This window comes from Hoplias malabaricus, chromosome 15, assembly GCF_029633855.1.
Source record: "Hoplias malabaricus isolate fHopMal1 chromosome 15, fHopMal1.hap1, whole genome shotgun sequence".
NCBI lineage: Eukaryota > Metazoa > Chordata > Actinopteri > Characiformes > Erythrinidae > Hoplias > Hoplias malabaricus.
In genome coordinates, this window is record NC_089814.1 from 12,667,877 (window position 1) to 12,692,778 (window position 24,902).

General features: G+C 39.9%; 1 protein-coding gene across 1 annotated transcript in view; it reads left to right on the top strand.

Moving 5' to 3' along the window:
- Window positions 1–24,902, top strand: part of tnksa (tankyrase, TRF1-interacting ankyrin-related ADP-ribose polymerase a) — a 76,958-nt gene that overhangs the window by 25,502 nt on the left and 26,554 nt on the right. The window contains exons 4-7 of the mRNA XM_066645606.1: window positions 6,087–6,123; window positions 8,238–8,313; window positions 23,614–23,708; window positions 24,003–24,069. Coding sequence (XP_066501703.1) covers window positions 6,087–6,123; window positions 8,238–8,313; window positions 23,614–23,708; window positions 24,003–24,069 — 275 coding nt within the window. The remainder of the gene's footprint in view (window positions 1–6,086; window positions 6,124–8,237; window positions 8,314–23,613; window positions 23,709–24,002; window positions 24,070–24,902) is intronic.

The window sequence follows — 24,902 nt, forward strand, 5'->3', positions numbered from 1 at the left end:
AGCATAAGAATGATGCTTCTCAATAGTAAAGACCCTGGGGACTTCATCATCTGCATAAGAAAATCCAGAGAAGTCTCTGTATGCAAGGGGCAAGGCTCAAAACCAGTCTTGGTTGCCTGTGATCTTCAGACCTCCAGGTGGTACTACATTAAAACTTATATATCTTTAGTAGAAATCACTGCATGGGTTCAGAAACACTTTGGAAACCACAGTTTGTCACGGCATTTACAAACGCAAGTTGAAAATCACAAAAGCAGAAGAAACTGTATATAAACCAGAACCAGATATGCTGCTAGCTTCTCAGGGCCTTGTAGGTCATGTAAGGTAGATTGAGCAGAATTTGAAATGTATCAGGGAGATGGATAAATCTTCAGAGAAATATTCAGAGAAAAAGACATCTGGATGGCAGCATGTCGCTTCAGCTCGCCTCAAATTTGTTGTAACATCAAGACAGGATCACACACAGAGTGTTAAGGAAAACATTTTCCATTGTTTTCCTTTAGATTTAACATTGAGGAGGTCTGGGTGTTTTTTGTTGTCCCCCTTTTAGCAGGTAACAAGAAAAAACAGCCGAGAAATAAAACTATTTTCTTGGGAAAACCTGACTACCCCAAAAGATGCTGGCTGAATAAATATTAATATCTATATATTTCTCTCTTAATCTTCCAGTACTGTTATGGATAGTTCAAACAGTGAAAATATATTAGCATTTTTTTTTTAATATGTACCATTAAATTTGAGCATTTTAAAACATTAACATATTAACTTTGACACTACTTGTATTATTACATAAAGCACAGTATGCTCCTACAGTAGAACAACACCAGTTAAAGGTTATCTTATTCTCTAGGAGAATGTGATGAAGGTTTCTCTTAACATTCAGCAGAGCGCACCTTGACAAGGAAGACCCTGAGGGAAGAGCCTGACTCTCAGGTGTCAGATGGAAGACGCACTACAAAAATGAACACAGAATAGAGAATAATTAGCATGGAAAATTGTGTGGATGAGTTAGTTACAGAATTTGAGGCCACAAAAAGTGAAGACACAATGAAGAAATGTGCTTGTTTAATTCATTTGAGAAATTGGGGGTTTCTTATGGCCTCACAGATATTAACTCCTTATGTGTATTTAATTGCTAGTCTTGGGAACAGTGTTCTTATAATCTGCGCTGACCACTAGTAGTAGTAGTTGTTGAACCACAAGGTTTGTATTAGGTGCTGCAAAGTCCAAAGTTGTAAACGAAAACACATTTGTGAAAAGTAGCTATATGTAGTCGGCCTCCGTCTAATAAACTTGATATCCATATTGTGTAGTTTATCCAACTGATCTTTAGCGGATGTCTGTATGATTAGTAGATGGTTTGTTTCTCGCTCATCACATTCAATACCACCTGAATCTACTTGCCTGGATCAGAGAACTCTGACCATGCGTGCAGTCTACTACTCTCTCCATCCAGTCATCTGAGCTTAGAAATCAGCTTCCTCTTTTGAGCATGGCCTCCCAGCCAGACACTGCAGTGCACTTTAGTGAGGAGGCTCAGAATCAAAGGCAGGTCATTCTTCCTCAGGCCCTGCATGTTTACTTTGAGATGTTGGTCTCTCGCCAACCCACACAAACACTCCAGAATGCACACTCTGCCTTGCTCACAGTGTAGTCAGTCATGAAGGGCAAATCCAAGTGCAATATCATTGCCTTGGCAGATGAAGAATCATCTGTACACGGTACTGGATTATTTGCTTCTCGAACGGTGTACAAGAAAAGCATAGACATAGTAATATTTTAGACAGCTGTGTTAAGTGTTGTCTTGATCACTATAGTGATAGAAAAGTCACGTTTGGGCAGATCTGGGGGAAAAAACAACATATAGACAGAATTATAGAATATTTGAAAAGGATATGTGACACCAAGGATCATTTTATGATTGTAAGAGTGTATCAGTCACAGCAGGGCTACTGGATTTATTTCTTTTTTTTTAAACAATGCCCACTCTGGCAGATCTGCTGTGTCCGATACGCTCACCCAAGCACAACATACACTAAACTGCTACAGCCACATCATTGTCACTTCAACACTGAGAATGATCCTCTACCCAAATAATAAATAAAAAATAGTACACACACAGGTATATTAGAGCTTGTTTTAATTATTTGGCCTTTTAGAATAGCTTTCTCATTTGCACGCATGATACTGATATTGCATGCAAACCTTAGGATAAATTAATATAATGGATAATTTCACTGGACAAACAGACCTCATTTACAACAAAAACTGCTCATTACTGCAGTTAAAAACGTGTTACTTTTTGTTTCTGCATTATTCTTGTCATGGTAGTTTTTAACCATTAAAGGCTAAGCACCAGCTATATGAAAGTATCAAACAAATAAATACAGTGGAATTTGAGTTTCTAACTGGTGTTTATTGATAGTCAGAAAACATGTTATTTCTTACTAGTTCAAGGAATAAGGTTTAAAAAAAAAAAAAAAAACGGTTTTTGGAAACTCTAATAGGCGTCTTGCCTGTGACATAGATGGTGGACAACTCTAGAAGTTGCACTTAATTTAATGCAAAATGACGAAAAGGTGTGTTGTTTTTGGCTGCAATAATTCAATGAACAGTGGGTCATCTGTGCACAAATGGCCCAAAGATCCCAAAATATCCAGAAAATGGACTAAATTTGTCAACTTTAAACGAGCACTTTGGAAAGGACCATCCGCTCACTCCGTTATCTGTAGCTCATTTCACTGGTGCTTTTCCAACAATATGGGCATGTAAGGAAACCAACGAAAGGTGTTCAAGAGCCTCTGTAACATGGAGGTAAACAGGGTAAGGACACTTACTTCGCCTGTTTTAGTTGGTGTTAGTTAACGTTAGCTTGACTTGCTAAACTCGGTGGCTCAGATTATACTCGGCTACGTAGCTGCATTACGGAGGTTTATAGTGTCGTATGAATTCGAGTTCGGCTTCGATCACATTTACAAGAATAACCATGACTCTAAATTTGAGTTTAGCTTATTGCTAGGCTATTGTCATGAATAATGTTGGTTACTTAGCTAGCTAGATACTGTCATACCAGTCAGTCATAACGGTGTTTTTTCGCTGCGTTGTTCAGCTTTTGTCCACCAGTGACGTTACGATTGTGTTCAAGAATTTCCGTAGCGAGCTCGGGTTTTTCCGTCAATTTAATAAAATTGTCAGTTTTAAAGTAAATAAAGCATGCTGTTTTCATTTTAATTCATACTTATATATGTCAATAACTAAAATAATGTGAAATATTCATGGAGGTTCATTAAGTGGTGCTTAGCCTTTATATATATGCTTTACATACCACAGAACATTATTCCTCAACAGTGATGCTGTTTCTGCAGTCACTTCAAGTTAAAGAATGTTTGGAAATTGTTAATGTTTAATTTTGAAGTACTGTCATTGTAAAGGTGTTGTTTTATATATGTTTTTCATGTATTACTGATAGTTGTGCAATTAATTTTGCTAGAACAAACATGTTTATCTCTATGCAGTGAGAATGTTTTTGACTTGTGGCTGCAACGGTGTGGCTAATAGCTGCTCTGCTTCTATTATGAAGAGATTGCTAAACTTGGCAGGCTGCTCATTAACAGTCTCTGAAGCCTTCATGTATTCTGGCTCACCATCTGTTGTTGTTTTTTTAATTTATTTTGCTCCCCTCCCTGTCAATAATATTAGTGCTGTAAAAGCTACACATCCTATAGACAAGTTGTTATCTTATCAGGAATCCAGTAATTCTGCAGAAGTAGTTGCATTCCGACTCTGAGTCAAAAACATAACAGGATTAAGGCCAGATTGGGCTCTTTCAGATTGCTGTTGTCACGCTGAGTGGCATCTCTTCCATCGCCTTAGCCCCTTGTTTAGGGGTCCGCTGTAGGATTTTAAAGATGGAAATGCGTATAAAAGCGTATGTTGTCCTTTAATCTATCTGCGCTTCAGCTATTTCTGTCCATCTTGAGGCCTGTCAAAGCCATCAGCAGCTGAGGATGTCCATGTGTGATGATGTGATGAGTTGTATCCCTGCGGAGGCTGTGTTCTCCCCTCCTCACTCCCACTTAGAAGCTGTGTGGGTGTGTATCTATGGCTTGGAGGTAGAGCTGGATATCGTCTATACTTGGGCTGCTACTGCAATAACATTACATTGTGTAATACATGAATTTTTAAATATTCTGTGGGGATATGAAAAGGGTGAAATCAGTTATTTTCGTTATTTCAGATTTGCTTTTTTATGCACTACTACATTCAACAAGGTTCTATATAATAATGGGAAACCAAAATACTGATAAACAGCAAGGTACCAATTATAAATGTGCTAGACTGGTTCCAGTGCAGACTACTTGGAATGGGGTTTTGCCTGTTGTTTGGCAGCTTATTTCATAATCTGAAGCTCAGCTTAGACTGTGTGGACTAAATGAACTGTAGAGCACCCTAGCACGTTTGCAGAGGGTTTGTACCATTCTTGGTAACTCAAGCTAGTGAGCAGGTGTGTATTATTATGATGAAGGATACTGTGCTCACAATTTGGACTACTTGAAAACCTATTAAAATCGCTTAAACTATTTAAGACTGTTTGAAGGTTTATAGGTTATTTATTTTTATTTGAATGTATTTAGATAACTGCAGCTAACAGAATCACTGGCTAATGTTTTGTAGAGGGGAATTGAAAAAGCTAAAGATAACTATAAATGGTATATTACTGAATATTCATGACACCACAGACATGATTTTTAGTTTTGGCCGTAATGAGCACTGTATCTTTGGTAATATTTGTTTCATAAATGTCGTTATCCCTTTGTAGAAGAACATAATTTAAAAAAAATAAAAAAATGTAAATAAAAAATGGGCATATTATCTATTAGCTATTATCATAAATCAAAATATTATCACCCTGAATGTTGTCGTAATCAATCTGCCAAATACTGGTTCACAACTGATGCTTTGCGAAAACCTGCTTTGTGGTGGAAATCGTGATCCTCCCAAACATCTGGGCCAGCATAGCTAACACATAGACAATACAAAGCTTTCTAACATGTAGTGGTTTGCTTCTTTACTTGACTCTAATCGCTACACCTATGGAATCTGTTTTAAATTGTCAGTAGATAAGCATATATTTATTTACATTTGATTTGTTCCCCAGCACCTCCCTTTCTCTCTGTAGACTGCAGACCCCTGAAGCCATGTTGTCAAGTCTACGTCTTCATCACATCTTTTGATGTGCCCTCCTTTCCTCCCCCTACTCACTCTCACACTCACACACTCTCTCTCTCTCTCTCTCTCTCTCTCTCTCTCTATTCCTATTTCCCTCTCCCTCTCCCACCCTGTATTATGCCTCTCTCTCTCTTTCTGTTCTCCAGTCTTCTCTATCTCCTCCAGCCCAGGCAGTGAGAGCACATGTGGGGGTGGGGTGAAACGGAGCTGAATTAGTTGAGCCACTCCAATTGGCCAAGGGGTAGGTCTCTGCGAGAAGGGGGAGGGGAAGAGGGCTGGCCTGCTTCTGTTTATTATACCCCCCATTATTTTGTGTTATCACGGCAACCGCTCCTCCCATTCCCACATTAAAATAGACACAGGCTATCAGGGAGGCAGCCTCGCTATGGAAGCGGGAGGAGGGAGGGGGGATGTGTCGACCGTCTACACGAGACGGCGAACCGTTTAATTTGAGCAGGAAAAAAGGATATGCGTCAATATGCTGGCCGTATCCAAGACGCCGGTGATGCTGTGACCACCACACTCAGTTCAACGTCACAGCTTCATCAGGCGAGAGGGGTGGGCACTGAGCTACGCCACCAACAGAGAGAGAGGGAGAGGGAGAGAGAGGGAAAGCAGTAAGGCAGACGTGTGTGTGTGTGTGTGTGTGTGTGTGTGCGCGTGTGTGTGTGTGTGTGTGCGCGCGCGCACACACTGCTCCTACAGATGTGTGTATGAGTGTTTGACCGTGTGGGTATTTACACTGGATGTTGGACTGCCACTGGTCCAGCGCTGCTCTGTTACTCTGGCTTCCTGCTGCTGCTGTACATCCTTCATACTACCCATTTCTGACACCATGATTTTTTGTAATCACTTAGGCGAATACAAGAAGGACGAACTCCTGGAAGCGGCGAGGTGAGTACATGCACCTTCACCCCTCCCCTCTCCTGTGATTCTCTCTCTCTCTCTCTCTCCCTGCATCTCTCTCTCTTTCTCCCTGCATCTCTCTCTCTTTCTCTCTGTCTCTGCATCTCTGTTTTCTTTCTCTCTTTCTCTCTGTCTCTGCATCTCTCTCTCTCTACATCTCTCTGTATGCATCTCTCAGGTGTTATTGCATGTCCCAAAGGCAGTCGGTGATGGTGGGTGTTTTTGTGTATTCTTGTGATGGCCTGGGGAGGCTGAGAGCCAGCTTTATGAAAACAAAGCACAGAGGCAGCAGCTTTGGCATTTAGCATCATGCTAACAGCACAATGATGTACTCATGGTGGACTCGTGGATGTGAAAAGCAGAGGTTCCACACATGCAGCTAAAGTCAAACATGCTTTCTTCCGTTCCACTACTTTAACACAGATTTTACTTACGTATAGCTGCTTCCACTTACATTTCTCCCAGTCATTCTGACCACCACTTTCTGAGTGCAACCAATCCAGGAGGTCATTTTCTAATGGGAGGTCCAGCTGTGTTTTCTGATGAGGGCGAAAGGAGCCTGCTTCTAAAAGCGAGTGACAGTGGTGGCCCCAGCAGTGGCACTTTTTTGCCTTAAGCTCAACACCATGTCATGCCAAGTCAGATGTGTTTTTCATGCTCAGCTCCTCATCACTGCGTTCCTCCCTCTTTTTATAGCCCTGCCTGTGGCAGCGCCTCAAGCATGGGTGCAAATCGGGATCCTTGTTGTTTAATAACGATCAAGAGAGAGCAGGCAGGAGAAACTACAAAGGCCTTGTAATTCTCGCCAACATGATCATTAGGCAGAAGCATGATCACAGGGGCTTCAGTACAAGGAGAGGATTTAAGCCTTTCTTGGTCCCCTCCTGTTCCCATAACAGTGAAATAAAGCTGCCTTTCTTTTGTACTTAATTCATAAGACCTGCGCCTTGGTATGGTCTCAGAAACCAGATTAAACACAGACTTCAGAGAGGCAGACAACCAGCTAGTGTTGCTTGTGAGGAAGACAGTTTGACTTATGGCCGGCACCGAGCTTTCCGGTAATCTCCTGAAGATGGGGATGCATCTGAAAGCGTATCAGGAAGACTGATGAAACCCTCTCGTCTCTCAGCCCCTATCCCAGCTTCTAATCCCTCGGCCTGTCCTGCTTTTCGATGTCCACAATGGAGTGTGCATCTAAATGAAGAATCTGCCATTTTCAGTAGAGCAAGTTATCTGTAGTTACCGACAGAGCCGATTGGGAGGAATAAATCTGGTGTTTTTTGTTGGGGTTCGGATAAAAAGAGCTTGCCTTTCTACGCAGCTGGATTGGGTAACTTAAGGCTGTTGTTATTGTGCCTATAAGTAGTGAATCCAAGGCTGCTATACACATCAGAGGGTTTAAAAATGCAGGTGGATTTTGAACAGCAAAGAATAGCACTAGTGCAGTAAATAAATATGCTGTGTTTGCCAAAATGCAAAGCTTGGCTGTGGCAGCATGTTAGCAGGTTTCAAGAGATGTCTGAAAGCAGCAGAGGGCCATTCTGAAACAGTTGTTTTCTGTTTCCCACTTGTCTAAGCCGTTCCAATCAACTTGTGATTAGTTTGGAGCATTTTACCCTTCTCTGACCTCCCATGTTGTGAGATGAGACTTTGGCTCAGATGCTCCACTGGTTGATTTGAGTTGGCTGAGCTGTAAATACAGAATGCAGGAACACAGGCAGGTGTAGATAAGTCAAAAGTGCTGCAGGTAACAGGCATTACTAACAGAGTGCCTCTCGGAAACTAGAGGTTTGCTTCTCAAAGGCACAGCTCATATAAAAGACTTCCTTGTCCATCTGAGGCCTGGCCGGCAGCTCAAGTCGTGTGAGTTTGCCCCACTGAGCTATAAAAACATGTTACAATATTGTTGTTTTCCCCAACACGTCCCAATAGGCAAGACTGGCTGAAGCTTTCCATCTCCCTCACTCCCTCTGCTTTTACTAGGGCTTTAATTTTCCCCCATTGTCTGTCCACCTCACAGTCTCTGCCTCTTTTTCCTCAAATGCAATATGTTTTGCAGTTCTGTTTCCCCATGTTCTTTATAAACTGCTACTCTGCTTCAGGAGCGGAAATGAAGAGAAGCTCATGGCCTTGCTTACCCCACTGAACGTCAATTGCCACGCCAGTGACGGCCGCAAGGTAAGAGCAGCTGCCTTCCACACACCACTTAACGAAACAAGCTTCTTCTGTTTATTCTTTATTCTCTGTGTTGATGTCCAAGCCTAAATTAGACCAAATCACATGTTTTTGGTGTTTGTAATTCTGCCCTCTATCTTCTCATCATAGGACTTTATAGAGATAGTGTGATTTTTAAAGCTTCTGAAGATAATGAAAAAATAAGAAATAAAACCAAACTTTGCCTATAGCTATTTGCAATCTTATTGCATCTTGTTGCACTTATTGCACATTCTCATAAGGTATATCACTGTTCTTGATGAATTTAGACCTCAAAATTCCACTATGTAGAGCTCTAGAGGAGCATGATATTGTTTTTTCTCATTATTCAAATATGCCCTGATTCATTGCCAACTTAAAATCCCCCTCTCTGCACACAGTGGCAAGTTGCAGGGTAATTACAGCATCAAAGGATACGATGATGACACCCTCCACATGCAATTACTCATCACATTTTATTTTGTTTATTCTGACTTGAGGTTACCTGAAACCTTGATCTTTTGCAGCCCTGCTGCATCTTTGTTGTGTGAAACCTTCTTTCAGGATTCTGTCAAAACCTTTGAGTTTAAAACTGTAATGAATGAATATTTGCAAATGTCCTGTTTTCGGGGTGAGATAAATGTCACTGGAGTTTGTAAAATGGCTGCTATAGATATTCTGTTAGTGAGACCTGCGGTTTGGTTTTAGGAGAGACACGCACCCATGCCTGTAGCAGAGTCTGTCTCATACATATTTATTGAGTATTGACATTGTTCCAAGTGGTCTTTTCAAAATGTCATGAAAATTATAGAATCATCACAAGTATGTTTGCTTCTTTTTCAAACACAGCTGATTCAGTACAGAAGAGCTCATCAGAATGTCCCCATGTGACAGAGTACATCCTCTGTTGTACAATTACTATTGTATTCCTATTTTCCATTCAAATTACTAAAATATGCTGTTTTTTTTCTACTTTAAGACTGCTCTGTGTGAACTAAGTTTATTCAGATAGGTTGCCCGGATTTGCATTTCAGTGTAGGCTATAAAATGTGCATTTACAATTAAATACGTGGACATTTCCCTTAATTATTAGGTATTAGGTGCATACAGTACATTTAGTCTTTGTAGTCAAAACAGTGGCATTAGAACGCATTGACCTGAAGAACTCAGTGACTTTAAATATGCAATTGTCCTGGAAGAATCTGATCTGTTCCATTGTCAATGCTCCATGTGTCAAAGCTAAAATGTGTACAAGCAACAGCAGCCTGGCCACAAAGTGGTTAACCTCACACAAAGTGGAAATGGCAGTACCTTGGAAATGATAACATGAGGGGAAGAAAATCACACTGCTCTTGCATCACTCATTACAGAGTTCCAAATAGAAACTACGCTTTACTATCTGGCATTCTGATGGACAAATCTGTGTTTAGTGAATGCCAGAACTCATCCTTGAATGCATGGTGCCAGCAGTAAAAATTTTTGAGTAAGGATAATGGTCTAGAGCTGCATTTCAAGGTTGGGGCTAGGCTCTTTAATTCCTATGAAGGATAATGTTAGTGCTGCAGTCTACAGGGTCAATTTAGACAGTTATACACGTCTTATTTTGTATTAATATTGTGTCTGTTTGGGGGCAAGCCTGTTCCAGCATGACAAAAAAAAAACACAAGGCCCAAAAAAGGCATGGCTTAATGAGTTTGGAAAGGAGGACCTGCAGTGGTCTGCACAGAGCCTTGACCTCAGCCTCAATGAACATCTTGGGGATTCAATGGAACATCCTTTTTGAGCCATGATTTCTCTTTCAGAAACATGTCACTCGTCCCACAATTGTTGAAAAGTCAAGGATTTCCACAGACATGTTCCAAAATCTTGTGGAAACTCTTCCCAAACAATGTAGACTGTTATAGCCCAACTCCAGTACTGTCCATAGTTTCAGAATTAAATGTCCCACAAGCTCATGTACTTTTGTAGTTGGAGTTTTTCCTCTGGATCTGCAATTTCCCTCAGGATCAATACAGTGTAGACTTATCCTTTGCTAGTTAGATGTCTATATATTATTGAGCATGGGGAGCAGCAGGTAGAGTTACTGTCACACAGCTACAAGGTCCTGGGTTAGTGGGGTCAAACTGCCTCAGGTCACTGTATTTGAAATGTTTTATATGTTCTCTATGTGTGTGTGTCTGTGTGCTGGTGCTTTGGTTTCCTCCTACAGTCTAAAAACACTGAATTGTATATGGATTGACTATTTGATAATGTCCATAAGTGTGTGTGAGAGAATTTGTCTGTGATACTGAAAGACTAGCCATCTTTGTAGGATGTGTTGCTGCCTTGCACCAAATGATTCTTGGTAGGCTGCGAACCTTGACCTTTATTTAAAAAAGGAGGACCCAGAAATGGTTCTATATACAAACAGTATGAAAGAGTGAATAGTATGTTTTACAACTTTAACAATGTTTACTTGCTGCAAATGCAAACTGTTTCATTTAAGGAAATTCAGTTTTCCATGTTATGGGCCCTTTATCAGTTTAGTCAAAATACTTTTTCCATTATAGAATGTTTATCTGTTAAAGGGAACATATGATTGTGGGGAAATGCTGTTTTCTCTGGTTTGTTTACGTTCAGAAGCTCTCTGTCTTTTAAGGCTGAATGTGAACATTGCCTTTAAAGGAGGTTGCAAAGCTTGATTGCAACCTGTGAATGTGCTGGTGAGGATCTTTTAGCAGCAGGTGAAAGCTGTGTGAGCTCGTTCTAGATGTGCCTAAAGAGATTTCCATGTATCGACTCAGGCCTTCATGGCCTGTAGCCCTTTTCATTGCTTTAACCAGCCACTGCACATCACCGCCTGACACTTCGCCTTACACAACGGCCTCAGTTATTTGGACAATCCTTCTTCTCTTTGCTTAGGGTTATTATAATTTTCAGTGTCTCTTTAGTTTGTGGACGTTGTCTGTTATTAATTTAATGGTATCAGTTCTTTCCCAATGCTAAATTCCCCATATGTTAAATGTTAGCTTTGTGATACAGTTCCATTTCTATTTCAGTGTTACGCTGCCTTTTTATGTAATATTTATTCAGATAATACATTTTGCTAAGAATGAGCTTTTTAGCATTTTGAGTTTAATTGATTTTTATGCAAGGATGATGACTGGATATAAAAGCAGCTCTGTGCATTATGCCTAGATAATCTGCAGCCTTTTAACTTTGGGATGATGTATTTTAATTGAAGATTTGTTGTGTCTGGCCCATCTGCTTTATTCAGTGTTGTGATGCTCTTTCAGACAAGCTTTATAGGCGTGTATGTTGATGTCGGTAGAAGCTGTAGCCTGCCTCTTCCTAGGCTGAGTCTGTGCTGCAGTCCTCCTTCCTTTTTGCTCTTTCTGCCTTTCATTGCACCATTGAAGCCCATGAAATGCCCTACGCAACATTACACTAACTACAGAGAGATTATTCTGGGGAGAGGAAAGAACATTGTTTTCAGCAGCCAAAAAGTGGATCACAGTTTGTCCTGTACTATGCAGGATTGCTCTTGACTATATAAAAGTTGTGTTGTGCAGGTGATGTTCATATCTATCATTCTATTATCTGGTTTATGACTCAACTTCAACTGCTATTGTCCAGTCCTGTGTAAGTGCAGATTAGTGTTATATAGGACCTTGAGGATGTCTGGGACAGAAAATGCTATAGTGCATTATCCATCATTTACCCCTCTTAAGATACCTGCTCATTTCACCTGACTGATACTCTCACTGTATTTTGACCCTGAGTCCAGTAAAGTGACAGGTGAGAAACAAAACGGATCAGATATTTGTTAATGCTGTTTTCATCAATACCCTTTCTGTTTTATTTGTTATTGAATTTATATGGATGCTTTATTTTTTCCCAGCAAGAGTAGTGCCTTTTTTTAAACAATATTTCTTAAGAGGGGAAAGCTTACTTGGCTTCTTGTAGGAAAACTAATTTTCTCTATGTCAACTTGAATTGTTTCCTCACTGTATTTTTCTGTGAATGGGGCTAGAACAAAGCTTTAGATGATGGGCTGTTGAGAGTTAGAAATAGCTGCGATTTCTGTTCGGTTAAAGAATGCTGGCTCATATTCATTGCTGGTGTTTATCTGTATGTAGTGCATTTTCAAGATGATTTTTAAGGAGAAATAGGCCTTGTATTATACTGTGTTTTTTTTTTTTTCCCCCCAAAAGCATAACCTTTGTATTAGCATCAATACAAGGGATCGAAACCCATTGTCAGGTTTTTCCAAAGGAGAGGATAGATATGTTGCGACTGCCTTCCCTGAAAGCCAGCGCAGACCCAGCAGGTGTACTGCTTGCCATTGTGTTCAGGCACTGTACCCGGCCCTTTGCTGGGCCAGCCTTTGTCCTCCCTTGTGCTTTGATACCCTGGTTGGACCAAGTACATGCTGTGGGCTTCCTTCCCTGCTGTTCGTTAATTATCCAGAAAGTCCTCTTTGCACCATTGGCTCGATCTTTCTTGCTAGGCTCCGTCACAGTGGAGGAGTCTTCCGCACTCAAAGCATCATCATGACACCTTTTACTCCAGCTTGCTATTACAAATGAAACCCTTCTCATTTGGTAATTATAAGGTTGCTTCAGCAGTCCTCGTCCTCTGTGCCTTTGTCTGCAGGAACAGATGGCTGTGGGGCTGCAATTTATAGCTTGCTATTTACTGGCCACATCACCTTTCTGGATTTGTGATTGCATGAGAAAGTGATATCGACTGAAATGTTATTAGTATAATTATTTCTTATTTATTAAAAAAAACCTTATATAATGAGAATTTATATGATATTAGTTTTGCTTGCCCTTGCCCCATGCACCAATCAATAAAGTGTATTTATGATACTGGCTATATTTAATGGGGAAATCTGTAATCTCACAGGCTAATGCTGTGCTTGGCCGCTCTTCAGTGTGACCATTAGCTATCGCACCATGTACCTACAGGCTGGTGTTGCTTTCAATCGCTCCCCTAATGAGAGGTGATGAGGGAAGAGCACGCTGCTCCCTTGCACTGGCAAGCAGCTCATCTCTGCAACAAGAGACCAATGCAAATTAATCTCTTATTACTACTGTGGTAATGCAATGTTATGCCTTTGATATGGTGCTGTGGTGAGGTGTTTTAGTGTCACCTGCAAATGAAGGTCAGTATAGAAAATTATTGTCCAATTCAGGTCATTCAGTGTAGCGAAGTGTTTGGGAAATGAGGTGAAGGGGCCTTCTCTTTATACCTCCTTCTGGTCAATTATTTCCTAATTTGTTTTTCTTTCATCTCAAGCTCTTTAAATTGAATAAAATGTTCTTTTCTCATATTAAAAGAACATAAGGAGAGCATGTTAGTTTTTCAATTAACCTCAGCACACAATGGATCCACAGATATGTCAGCTTCATTTAACGTATCCTTGCCGTTAGGGTTATATATATATACACCATCCATTATTACTGTTTTCATTGTATGGTGTTTCACTTCACTATGTTCCTGAATAAATACTTGAGAGGATGTAATCCCTGTCCTTATCCACCCAAGGGAAATAGTTTTAGAGAACTTTGCCCTTGGCTTGTGTAATTTTTTTTTGTTTTTCATTTGTCAGAGAATTTCAGCTTATGTAGGCTGTGTCCTGTTAACATGTATTAGGTAATATATAACCTTTTTTAAAAAGAATTTGACTGACTGTTTAAATTTGTGCACCTCTGCCATTCTTGGCCTCAATCCAGGTCCTGAGCTAAGCAGGAGTTATTTTCCTCTAATTTGCACCAAGTTTTCTGCTGAGTTTCATTCAGCTTTTTTCACTGTTCCATTATACATTGAAGGCAAAGGTCTTGACAGTTATTTTCTGCCCTGGAAATTGAAACTTGGTTTCTCCAGGCAGTAGCTTTTTCTATGAACAGAGTCATTTCAAATCTCTCTTGTTGATGCTAGGCATCAGAATATAATTCATTAGTGGTTTCTTCACTAACGGGTTCAGTTATTTAACATGTTTGTTAAATATCCTCTGAAATTACTTCAGTGTTTCTGCTTCTCGGACACCTTTTTTGGGGGGGAAGGCAGTGCTTTTGCACTCAGACATCCGTATTTTCTGGATAGCCTTGTCATCTCAGCATTTTGTAGCAGAAGTGACCCTGGAGGAGCTCCTGCTCGCTGAAGCGTTCGCTTGCTAAATGTACCCCCTCAAACTATTCTGTATTCAGCTTGGGTTTTCAGCCCCCTCCTCCGCTCTGCATGTGAGGAGCTGGCACGTGGTTTGTGCACACGTACCACTGTTTAGCCCAACCTGTGTGGATCCAAAGCCCTGTGGAGCTCCCATGTTGTGGAAGATGAATAGTGGATGTCCTTCAAATCACAGCCTTGTCTTTGTAGAGGACAGAATCTCCCTGGAAACACCTAGATCCCAAAGCCTGATGCCTGATAACAGAAAATTTCTGTTCTGTCTTTGAGCAGTAGTCGCTTATCCAGTGAAACTCAGGGTGAGAGGACAACAGGTTGCCCACCTTGGCTGGGTTTTAGTATTCTCTGTGCTCCTAGCTTTGTGGGTTAGGTCTGAGGTAATTAGATGTGTGATTAAGTACAGGCCTATTGAACCAGGGCAACACTGAGCCCCTCTTGGCTTCTCCTCATTAGCTTCATTCTTCTCATCAGTGAATGGAGAGGCTTTTGCAACATGGCCCATTAAGTGAAGGTACCTCGTCTTGACCAGAAATGCTGCTGAAGCAAGCATCTCTGTGGGTCGTCTCCTGGCCAGAACTAAAGCAGTACGTTTACATTCATAAGGAGCAAGACTGGAGCAGTGTAAATATATACCCCAGGAGAAGACAGAAGTTGCAGAGATGTGAGCAGAGCCCCATTCCCACTGGACCATGTATAATCTCCTCATCATCTCTCTAAAGCTGTGCGACACACTTGCCGGTCCTGCCTGGCCGACAAATCGGATCTGCCTCTCCCTTTGCCGATCACTCACAGGGCTCATTTGCAGGGTTATGAAGGCTATAAGGTGCTAAAGCACATTGGTGGGCTAAAGTGAGAAAAAGCTTGAAAGAGATAAGTGTCTGTTGCAGCTGCAGATGGAATATTGGAGTCAGTAAATGAAGAATAGGATTCTTGCCATAGACAAAAATCCTTTCTCATACTGACACTTTTAAATGCACATAAAAAACTGACGTATGGATATGTTAAAATGACCATTAAGAGTTGATTTCATTTTGGAAAGAATGGAGGAAGAGTAGATGTTTTTAATTAAAGTATGACAGAACTATATGCATATCTGTCAACATAAGGAAAGGCCATACATCAGCGCTTCTTGCAATGTTCTTCTGGTTCCGTGAAAATGGGTTTGTGGTTTTATTTTTCATAGTTTTATTATCATTATGGAATGATGAAGAGGAGGTATTACTTCAGAGTCGTGTTCATGCTGATACCAGATTTATAGACAGTGTGGTGTAAAGTCTGTCATTGAAAGAGAAGGACAGTTTCAAACACAACACCGTATGCATGAAATAAGGTTTGATTTCTGTCTTGATTAATTAAATTAAAATATAAAGAAATGTTGTTAAAAATACTAAATGATGGCAGTAATTTCACAGTAAAAGGGCTCCCCCAATATTTTTAATAATCTTTATTATTTTTATGTTGGTTTTCTATTTACTAGTCTTTTTTTTTTTTTCTTCAGAAGCTACAAAAGTAAATAAATTATAATAATTCTAGAAACATCTGTACCTTACTGATTGTTTAATTGATCACATCATAAATGTATACAATGAATCCATGCCACGTCATTCTTCTGTCTTGAAAGCGAATTATTTTAACAGTTGCTGCTGTACTTGGAAGGGCTGTAGCTGCAGCATATGTAGACTTAATATCAATTATTTTTCTGAGATTTTGCTTGCAGGGATGAGGAGCAGAGTTGTCTAATGAATACTAGTATGGTATTGTTCTTATTTTTGGTGTCAGCATGGCACCGCACTTTTATTTCTTGTGACATATTTCCTCTCTCGTGCTAAACTCTTAAAAAACTCCCAAACTCCGTAAATTAAAAGCAAGCTGTGTTCATGAACGTGTATAAGAGCGTGAAAAAGCCCACTCCAGTGTATATGATCTGGGTCGACTCTAGCTTGAAGATAATGGAGTTTTCTGTATATTTCATTAACACAGCACAGTGGAGCATGTTATCCTGGTGTCTGGTGCAGGGCCTTAGGAGAAACCAATCACTTACCCCACTCCCGCTGCAAATCCCATCAATCATGTCACAGTCGTTTCATGGAGAACAATCGACCTTTTTCTTTCCTTCTGTGTTTCCTTGCTCTCTTTTTTTCCCCCCTCAGTTTATACTCCAATATCGGATATGTAGTATAGATATGAGCTGGAGTAAAGATGTGAGTAGGATGCAAGTGGATTGCGTAGACCACCTGACTTGTTTGAATTCCAACAGCAAACAGCCAAGATGACCTTGCCTTCCATGTTTAATGTACTATGAGCCATTATCTGATCTGCACTAGCCTTTATATCTGAAGATCTGAGTCTCACAAGAAAGCACTGTATTATATGTCTTCATGCATTAAAGTTGGGGTTTAAAAACAGCTCCCAAGTCAGAGGCTGGCAGTGTGGTTATATATACCACCAGCTCATCCAGCATTTCCGAAATGAATATTTTAAAATAGGTTTTATTCCCATTTACTACAGTAACAAAACATGCTTTTCTGGGAAAGATTTGCACAAGATGCCAATATCCAATGTTCCTCTGGGGATTTGATTGTTTTCAACATTCACAAGAGACTTAGTGAGGCATTGCTGATGTTGGATGTGTAGTTCTGGATATATATATATATATATATATATATATATATATATATATAAATAACCTGTCATATGGAGTTGCTACTGATGAATAAAAGAATAAAGAAAACTTTGCAGAATGTCAACATATTATCTAGTGATCCATAAATTACTTTGAATTATAGTTCTGGATCAGGTTGTGCATCTCCCTGATTACTAAAATGAGATAATATATGCTTGACATTTTGCTTTAGCTTACAGATTATTTATAGGAAAGGTGAAAAGTGTAGGATGAGCCTTGGGGTGGAAGTTTGCATTCGGTATATTTTTACTTGCAAATCGTCCTTACTTTCTCTGGTAGGGTGCAAAATTAATAGCAGTGGTGTGCTTCTGAAATCCTGGAGGTAGAATTATAAAACTGATGTTAGAATTCATGTAGATGTTAGTTCTGACAGTGATGAATTAGACAGTAATTGCTCACCTCTCAGTGGTGCTGCTTGTCACCTGCAGAGCAGACTTCTATTTGCAGAGCTTTTTAAATATGTAAGGCAGCGTGTGCTTTGCTGTTTATGATAAGGAATAGCCTGGAGTTGGAGTAGCGTCCTGGCTCGTCACAGACAAGCCAGCACAAATGCGTGGAAGATAAAATGAGTGGGATGCAATCTGTGCGGTGGCTACTGTCGAGAATGTGTTCATTTAAATGAAAGATTTCTTCGTGTTTCTGGAGATTAAGAAATACGTAGTGCCTGTTTAGCTGCCTTTTGTTCACAGCCCTTTTGCGTAGTGAATCCATGCCCCCGTAAGAGTGTAGGCGGACGCAGCAGAAATCTAGCCAGAGACTAGGATGTACGAGCTTGAAGTGGTTTCCCTTCTATCTTACTCTCTTTGCTCTGTCTCTCGTATTTTTCTTTGGCTTTTTTGCACTTAACTGTAAGACAGGGCTGTATTTGTCAGTACTGTTTGGGAGCATACTTGAGGGACAGCCAAGGCCCTCAAGGAGCACGCCCAGAAATAGCATCTTAGCTGTCTTGTCAGGTTGTTAGGGGTGCTTGTGCTCCATGGAGATTGTTGTTATTGGGGTCAATGCTGTATGGAACAGAGGATCTCACCCCACCTCCACACCACCTACTCCCCATGGGGGCTTTGAGCAGCTTTATTAAAGAGACTTGTATGCAGTAAACAGGCCCCTTAGTGTAATTTGGTGTGCAAGTAAAGGGGACAGAGAGAGTGCTATATTTCCACTTTGTAGTGAGATGTCAGCAGAGCCAGGAGAGGACTAATATCTTATTGATCTGCTGAGCCTGTAACTGGCTGCTGTGTGTTCAGTCTGCCTCTTCAAAACTGTTTGCCTCCAACCAGCTCCGCTCCTCATGGGGCTTGAGTGTTTACTTTAACTGGGCAGAGGGACAAAAACACACAAAAAAAATCTTTTTCTAGGCTATATGGAAAAAGTCACTCTGACCCAGGTGAGCTTGAGTGCACCCAAAGGTGTTTTCGAACCTGTAACTATACTGCTTTAAAGCTAGTTATAGCATGCAACCGCCGCCACCATGGCAACAGCTGTGGGGAAGCACTCACTGTTGGCATGGTTACAGGTCACTATTCCTCCATGACAAGATGAGGAGAGGAAGAGAAACGAGGACAAAGAAATATTTTTCTGCTGATGGAAAAACATGAGCAGGACTCACAAGGAACTGCCTTTTTAGCTGGCTTTCTTGCTCTCCTCCCCCTCTCCTTGTCTGTTGGTTTGATATACGATGCTAATTTCTCATATGCGGCGAGAGCAGCTCCTAGCTGTTCTGCATCTAAATCAGTTCCATTTAGCCAGGCTTCAGGAAACCGTTCTGTCCCTGTTTGGCTTTGGGTTTGTGTTCAGTCCGGCTCATCTTGATTGAGGGCTGATTCTGAGTGCTATCACCAGCTCCATCTATGAGAGTTACCGAACCATTTCATGGTCTCGCTCCCTGTATCATTCTCTCTATGCCAACAAGATTTTCGATTTATGCACTCATTAAAGTTCCTGCTGCCCTCTTTGTTGCCGACTTTTCCACCTCCTTTTAAAAATATAAAACCTGATTTGTGTGTACAAATGGACTTGCTCCACCATGCCCCCAGGGTGAGCGGGGAAAAGCTCGTCCTGCCACATCCACTTAGATCCAGCCCTAGCTTTCTGCTGCTGGCTTCCCACTCTGGCCTGTGGAGATACCATACCATCACAGGTCACCAGACATCGCATCTCAATTGGGCTTCAGTTAGCAAAGGTCGATAATATCAGTTATTTAAAACATGTCAGTGCAGATTTTTATTGCTGAAATGTTGTTCACTTCTTTATAGTGCTATGCCATTTTCATGTGTAATGTAGATATTTGACAGATTGCAATACATTGCATGAGGAATTGGGAGCTGTTTTCTTGCGTGTTTGTTTTTAGTGAAGCATTAATGAAGCATGAACTTCATTTCTAATGTAGAGATCTTGTTGTTGGAGTTGTTGAAGAGTTGTCTGTGCTGTAACAAAATAACTTACATGAATGTCAACACTCCTGCATTTGGTAACTCTTTAAAACTATTTAAAAGAGCAATAATCTCAAAATTAAAAGTCACAGTTGAAGTTGAAAGCCATTGTTGGGAATAATAATATATCCAAAGGTATGTGAGGTTAGGGTTAAGTGATTTGAAGATGGTTTCGATGTTAGTCGTGAACATAGTATATTAATGCTTACTTATAGGCATATATAAAATATAAACATATAAAATGACAGTTGTAAAATTACTAAAGAACAGGAGAATGTTGAATTTCAAATACACTTTACACACAAATGCTCTACCAACTTTATATGCTGCTGCACAAACACATAACCGTTGCAACTTAAGAGCTTTTAATGCTTCAGGTTTACCAATAAGACAATGGGATATTTTTAGTGATAAGTTGCTTTCCACTTAAATAAACCATACAGGTATTACAAGGTATCCCGTTCATGTTTTGAAACAAATGACTTGTCTCCTGTTTTGACATCTCTGGCTGTCCTCTGGTGCGTGGAGGCTGCTCCTCTCAAAATGTCTGATTCTGTCATCACATACTGGCTTCTCATCAATAAAAGACTGGATAATTTACATTTTTGTTGTGTTTTCAGGTGAGGCAATATGAATTATATGACAGACTTAAATAAAACGTTCTCTGTTTTCCAACAATAAGTGTTTAATGTAAAGACATGTAAATGTATTATTGACTCCTATATTTACATCATAAAAAAGAAAAGCCTTATTAATAGAAGGGTTTTAAAATACTTGATGTAATTGCCACCCCTGGAAAAATGTGTAATGAAAAAAAAAAAGAAACGTGACATCCATATATTAACACTTTGAAATGAATATTGCCTTCATGATCTTCTGTGTTCACCTAGTGAGAATTTCACCTGTCTCTTATTTGTAAGGAGACTAGGCAAAATGTCACTTCTGCGTGGGATCAACAGCGTTGGCACCGTAGTTTGTACGCAATATGTTTACAATAATTGTCACAGGAGGAGAACTGAATGCAGTGTCACCATGGTGATAATGGCTTTTGAAGTGGTTTACATAGTATCTGAAGCCAATTCCATGCCTAATGGCTTTTGTGTTTACATACCATTTTGTATTGTGCATAAAGGTAGGGAAGCTGTTAATATATTCCTGGAGGCCCTCTACTTACATTAAAACATGTACACAATGGTGGTAATGATTGAATGCAGCCATGGCAACTGTACAGTTGCATTGCCTTGAAGATCCAGCCATGCAGTTTGAGGATTATGAATGTGTCATATATCAACAGTAAACAGTCATGACATTTCCATCTAAGGTGAATCATGGAGATGATTTATGTCATTATGTATTTATAGAATCAAAAAAAGTGAACATCTTAAATGAAAACTCAACTTGTGAAAACTACAAGTAGAATCAGTCCCAAACAAAAGCAATGTTTGACACGACTGGCCTCAATTTAGTAAGGTCACGACAGGTCTAAGAGTATATTGACAAGTGGATTAGCAAATATAATCTCTCTGCATTGATGGGGTGGTTTAGAGCAACTAATCCCCTTTTAAATTAAACTGCGTCTAGTGGTTAGAGTTTACACAAGCTGAGTTTCTTTTCAGAGGGTCATCTGATCAGGGTGGCCACTAGGTACACAAAGAGAGGTTAGGCCTGGTTCATTGTGACCCTGTGTGAGGAAAGCTTGTTCTGTGCTAATACAGATTCCGTTCACAGGAAAGGCAGACAGCATGAGTAAGGGCTGCTGTCACAGGTTGCAAGAATTTTAAGATGGCAGTGCAGCGTGTGTGTGTGTGTCTGCCAGTGGGCCACAGCTGTCTGAAGGTTTGCATTGGAGCTGGTGGAAAGCATGCCAGCTATTTTGCCTGCACAGCCAAAATAGTGCAGAGACAAACAGGATGATAGATGACAGCTTCTGTGTGGTCACATTTCCTCTAAGTGTAGAAAGTTACATTTGTGATTGATCACTGTCACAAATTGCAGTCCACTCTCACTGCTGCCTGAGGATGTTTTTCTCACAGAGCATGGAAGAAGCAGACAAGTGTTACACCCTTGGGAAGGTTAAAGCAGTGCACCAGTGAGAACTATTTAGTATTTGCCACAATGACATGATGCTATCATTATATCATTTTTTTTGTGTTTTGTTTTTGTTATATTTTGTTTTTATTTGTGATTCTGGCGACATTGTCTATCAGTCGACATCTCAAAAAATGCTGGTAAGTTATTTTCAATAACAGCTATTAGATTGACTGCACTGATTTGTATATTTTTTCTTTTTGAGTTGTTTTGGTTTTGCTTTTCTCATCAATCCGCTGGCTCTAAATTCCTTGTGCACATTTTTGGACTTGGGCCTTTTGGTTGGTCATATTTCATTCACCCACTGAAGCTCCTAAACCATTGTGCAGGGTTGTAAACCATGTCAGGATGGTATACCATGGGACAGACCCGCTTTCCTCTTAGGAGGAGCAACGCACCTCATTGCCTGCCTTTTTTCACTTTTTTTTTCTCTTCCCTTGTTCAGTTTTTGAATGGACGGTTATATATGCTTCTACCACTCTGCACCCTCTAATACTGCAGTGTCCTCACCCCACCAGCCCAGTCACACAGCTCTTTTCAATTGCAGATTTTTATTTTTTATTTTTTTGTTGGCATTCGTTTGTATGATGTGCATGCAAACAAAAGCTTGCCTATGCATTGTCTCGCCCTTTTCAGACAAATATAAAATATACAAGTCAAGAGTTCCCATTTTCTTTGCTATCGATTATGTGCTGATTTGTGTTTTCATTTGTGTTTGGCTGAACAATCCATATGCTGAAATAGGAAAAGCCATACTCTCAAGAAAGTGTTTGTATTGTGCTCTCATCGATGCATCCCCGTAATGGATTTGTTTAGTCATGCCTGTATTTGAACTCCTTTTGGAGAATGCTCCTAGGGGAGTTTTTCCCACTCGTTTATTTTTTTTTAGTCTGTTCCACGTTCCATCTCACTGTCATTGGTGTCCTTTCTGTTTCAGTTGTCTTGGAAGTCCACTGCACGAACTGTCTGTGAGTTAGGTCATTGGTGTACTGTAGTAGATATTAGCTAATGCTGTGTGCCATGGTAATTTTTCATTTTAAGTTTGTATTTGTTTAGAGAGTTACATTGAATGCTACTGATTGACTCCCATTTTAAATTCCATGATCAGAATATTGTTATAAAGAAATGTCAAGCAAATTTGTGTATTTAGGCTCTTCGAGGAAACCATTGTTAACTGACTTTACATCAGCTCATGGTTCAGAAGCAGGCAGGGTTAACTGAGCTTGTTTAAACTTAGAAGTGAGCTTGAAATTCTCTTTGTAGAGGGAAGCGATTGATGGATTTTTGATCCTGTCGAGGTGGTGGCTTTGTAATTGCACCAATTATTTTAAACGAGGTGTGCTAATTAGATTATTTTTCATTAAGACAATGAACAATTTACAAGGACCAGATCATTCAGGTCATTATGAGAAGTATTTGATGTAAACACTAGATAAGTTCAGCTGTTACACTTATTTAATAAGTTGAATAAAATGCACTTATTCTCAATTGTTGCTTATGAGATCATTGACTGAGGACCCTGCATTTTTTTATGGAGATGTTTCCCCTTATGATCAGACTCTGGCCAGGCCTGAGTTTGCTCAGGGACAGATTGCCAGGGGAGATCATTTGCTATGAGTGGCAATGCAGTGGGCTCTTATCAGGGCAGTGTTTAAGCACTGTACAGCACTTCTTCAGGGAGTCTCAAACCTGAATCCTCCCTCAGTTTCCAGACAACTCTGTACCAGGAGACAAGCTACACTAACACATGTGAAACCTCACACAGAGATATTTGTCACTGACTCATAATTGGTGCTGGGTTATTTGGAATGATGTTGTACTTATTTAGATATTTATTTATTTGTTTGTTGTTTATCTTTCTTTGGTTTTTAAAGTGGTTTGTAAAAAGCCCTTTTCTCCTCTTGTGCTTCACAGTCCACTCCATTGCACCTGGCTGCAGGATACAACAGAGTCAGAATCGTCCAGCTTCTTCTCCAGCATGGTGCAGATGTGCATGCAAAAGACAAAGGGTAGGCTATTCTCTCTCTCTCTCTCTCTCTCTCTCTCTCTCTCTCTCTCTCTCTCTCTCTCTCTCTCTCTCTCTCTCTCTCTCTCTCTGTCTCTCTCTCCCTCTCTCTCTGTGGGGGTATATATATATATATATATATATATATATATATATATATATATATATATATATATATATATATATATATATATATATATATATAAAAAATCTTTTTTAATGAATCTAATGCATAGATTGACAACACTGCACTAAATGACTTCACTAAACACAGATTTTCCGTTTGTTCTTTGCTTAGTGGCCTTGTTCCTCTGCACAATGCTTGCTCCTATGGTCACTATGAGGTTACAGAACTGCTCCTGAAGGTAAGATGTCATTTCATTTGAGCTCAGTTTTTTAAAGAGTGAATACCCATGATAAATCCATTCCCTGTTCAACTTTGACAATATTAGTTGGCCTCACTGGAGGGCTGGGTATTTGAATATGCATTATAAGATTTAATGCATATTTCAGTTTAATCTACCTTAGTAGCACCTCTGTGTTTACAGCACTAGATAAAACGTTGCTAATACAACGCTAATACGTTGCTAGGCTCTGAAAACAAGGGGAAGTTTTAGCCAAAATTGGTTCATTTGAATTATTAATATTAAAAAAATTAAGGCATTAAATTTCAGTGTGCATTAATGTATTAATATTGACAGGATTAGTATCAAAATATAATCCCTGTAGAATTATAGGGTTCTGAAACATTATATCAAGGCAAGGTAGTAGCGATGGTGGCTGTGCTTATAAACGAACATCTTTAGACCTAGTGTAATAAAAGGCTGGTGGTGTTGTCAGGGTCATTCATAACAGGTTAAATGTAGTGTTATTTGTTTGCACTCTCCTGCTTCTCTACATTAAGACACCATAGGGTGCACTGCACAAGCTGAAATGACTGCAGTGTTATTATTTCTTAAGAGTTGATGATATATTTATGGATCCGTGTATTTAAATATATAAAAGGCTTTAGGTTTGAAATACTGAAGCTTTACCCTAATAAGATTTTTATGTCTCTGTGAGAGGGATACCTCGTGGTAATCCTGGATGAACCCTACTAATTTCTTTCCCTAATGTGAGTAATCAGGAGCCTTCCTGCCTTCAACTTTGCACAATCTTCCTTCAGTCTGAAGAGTCGGCTAACATTAAATGGTGGCAG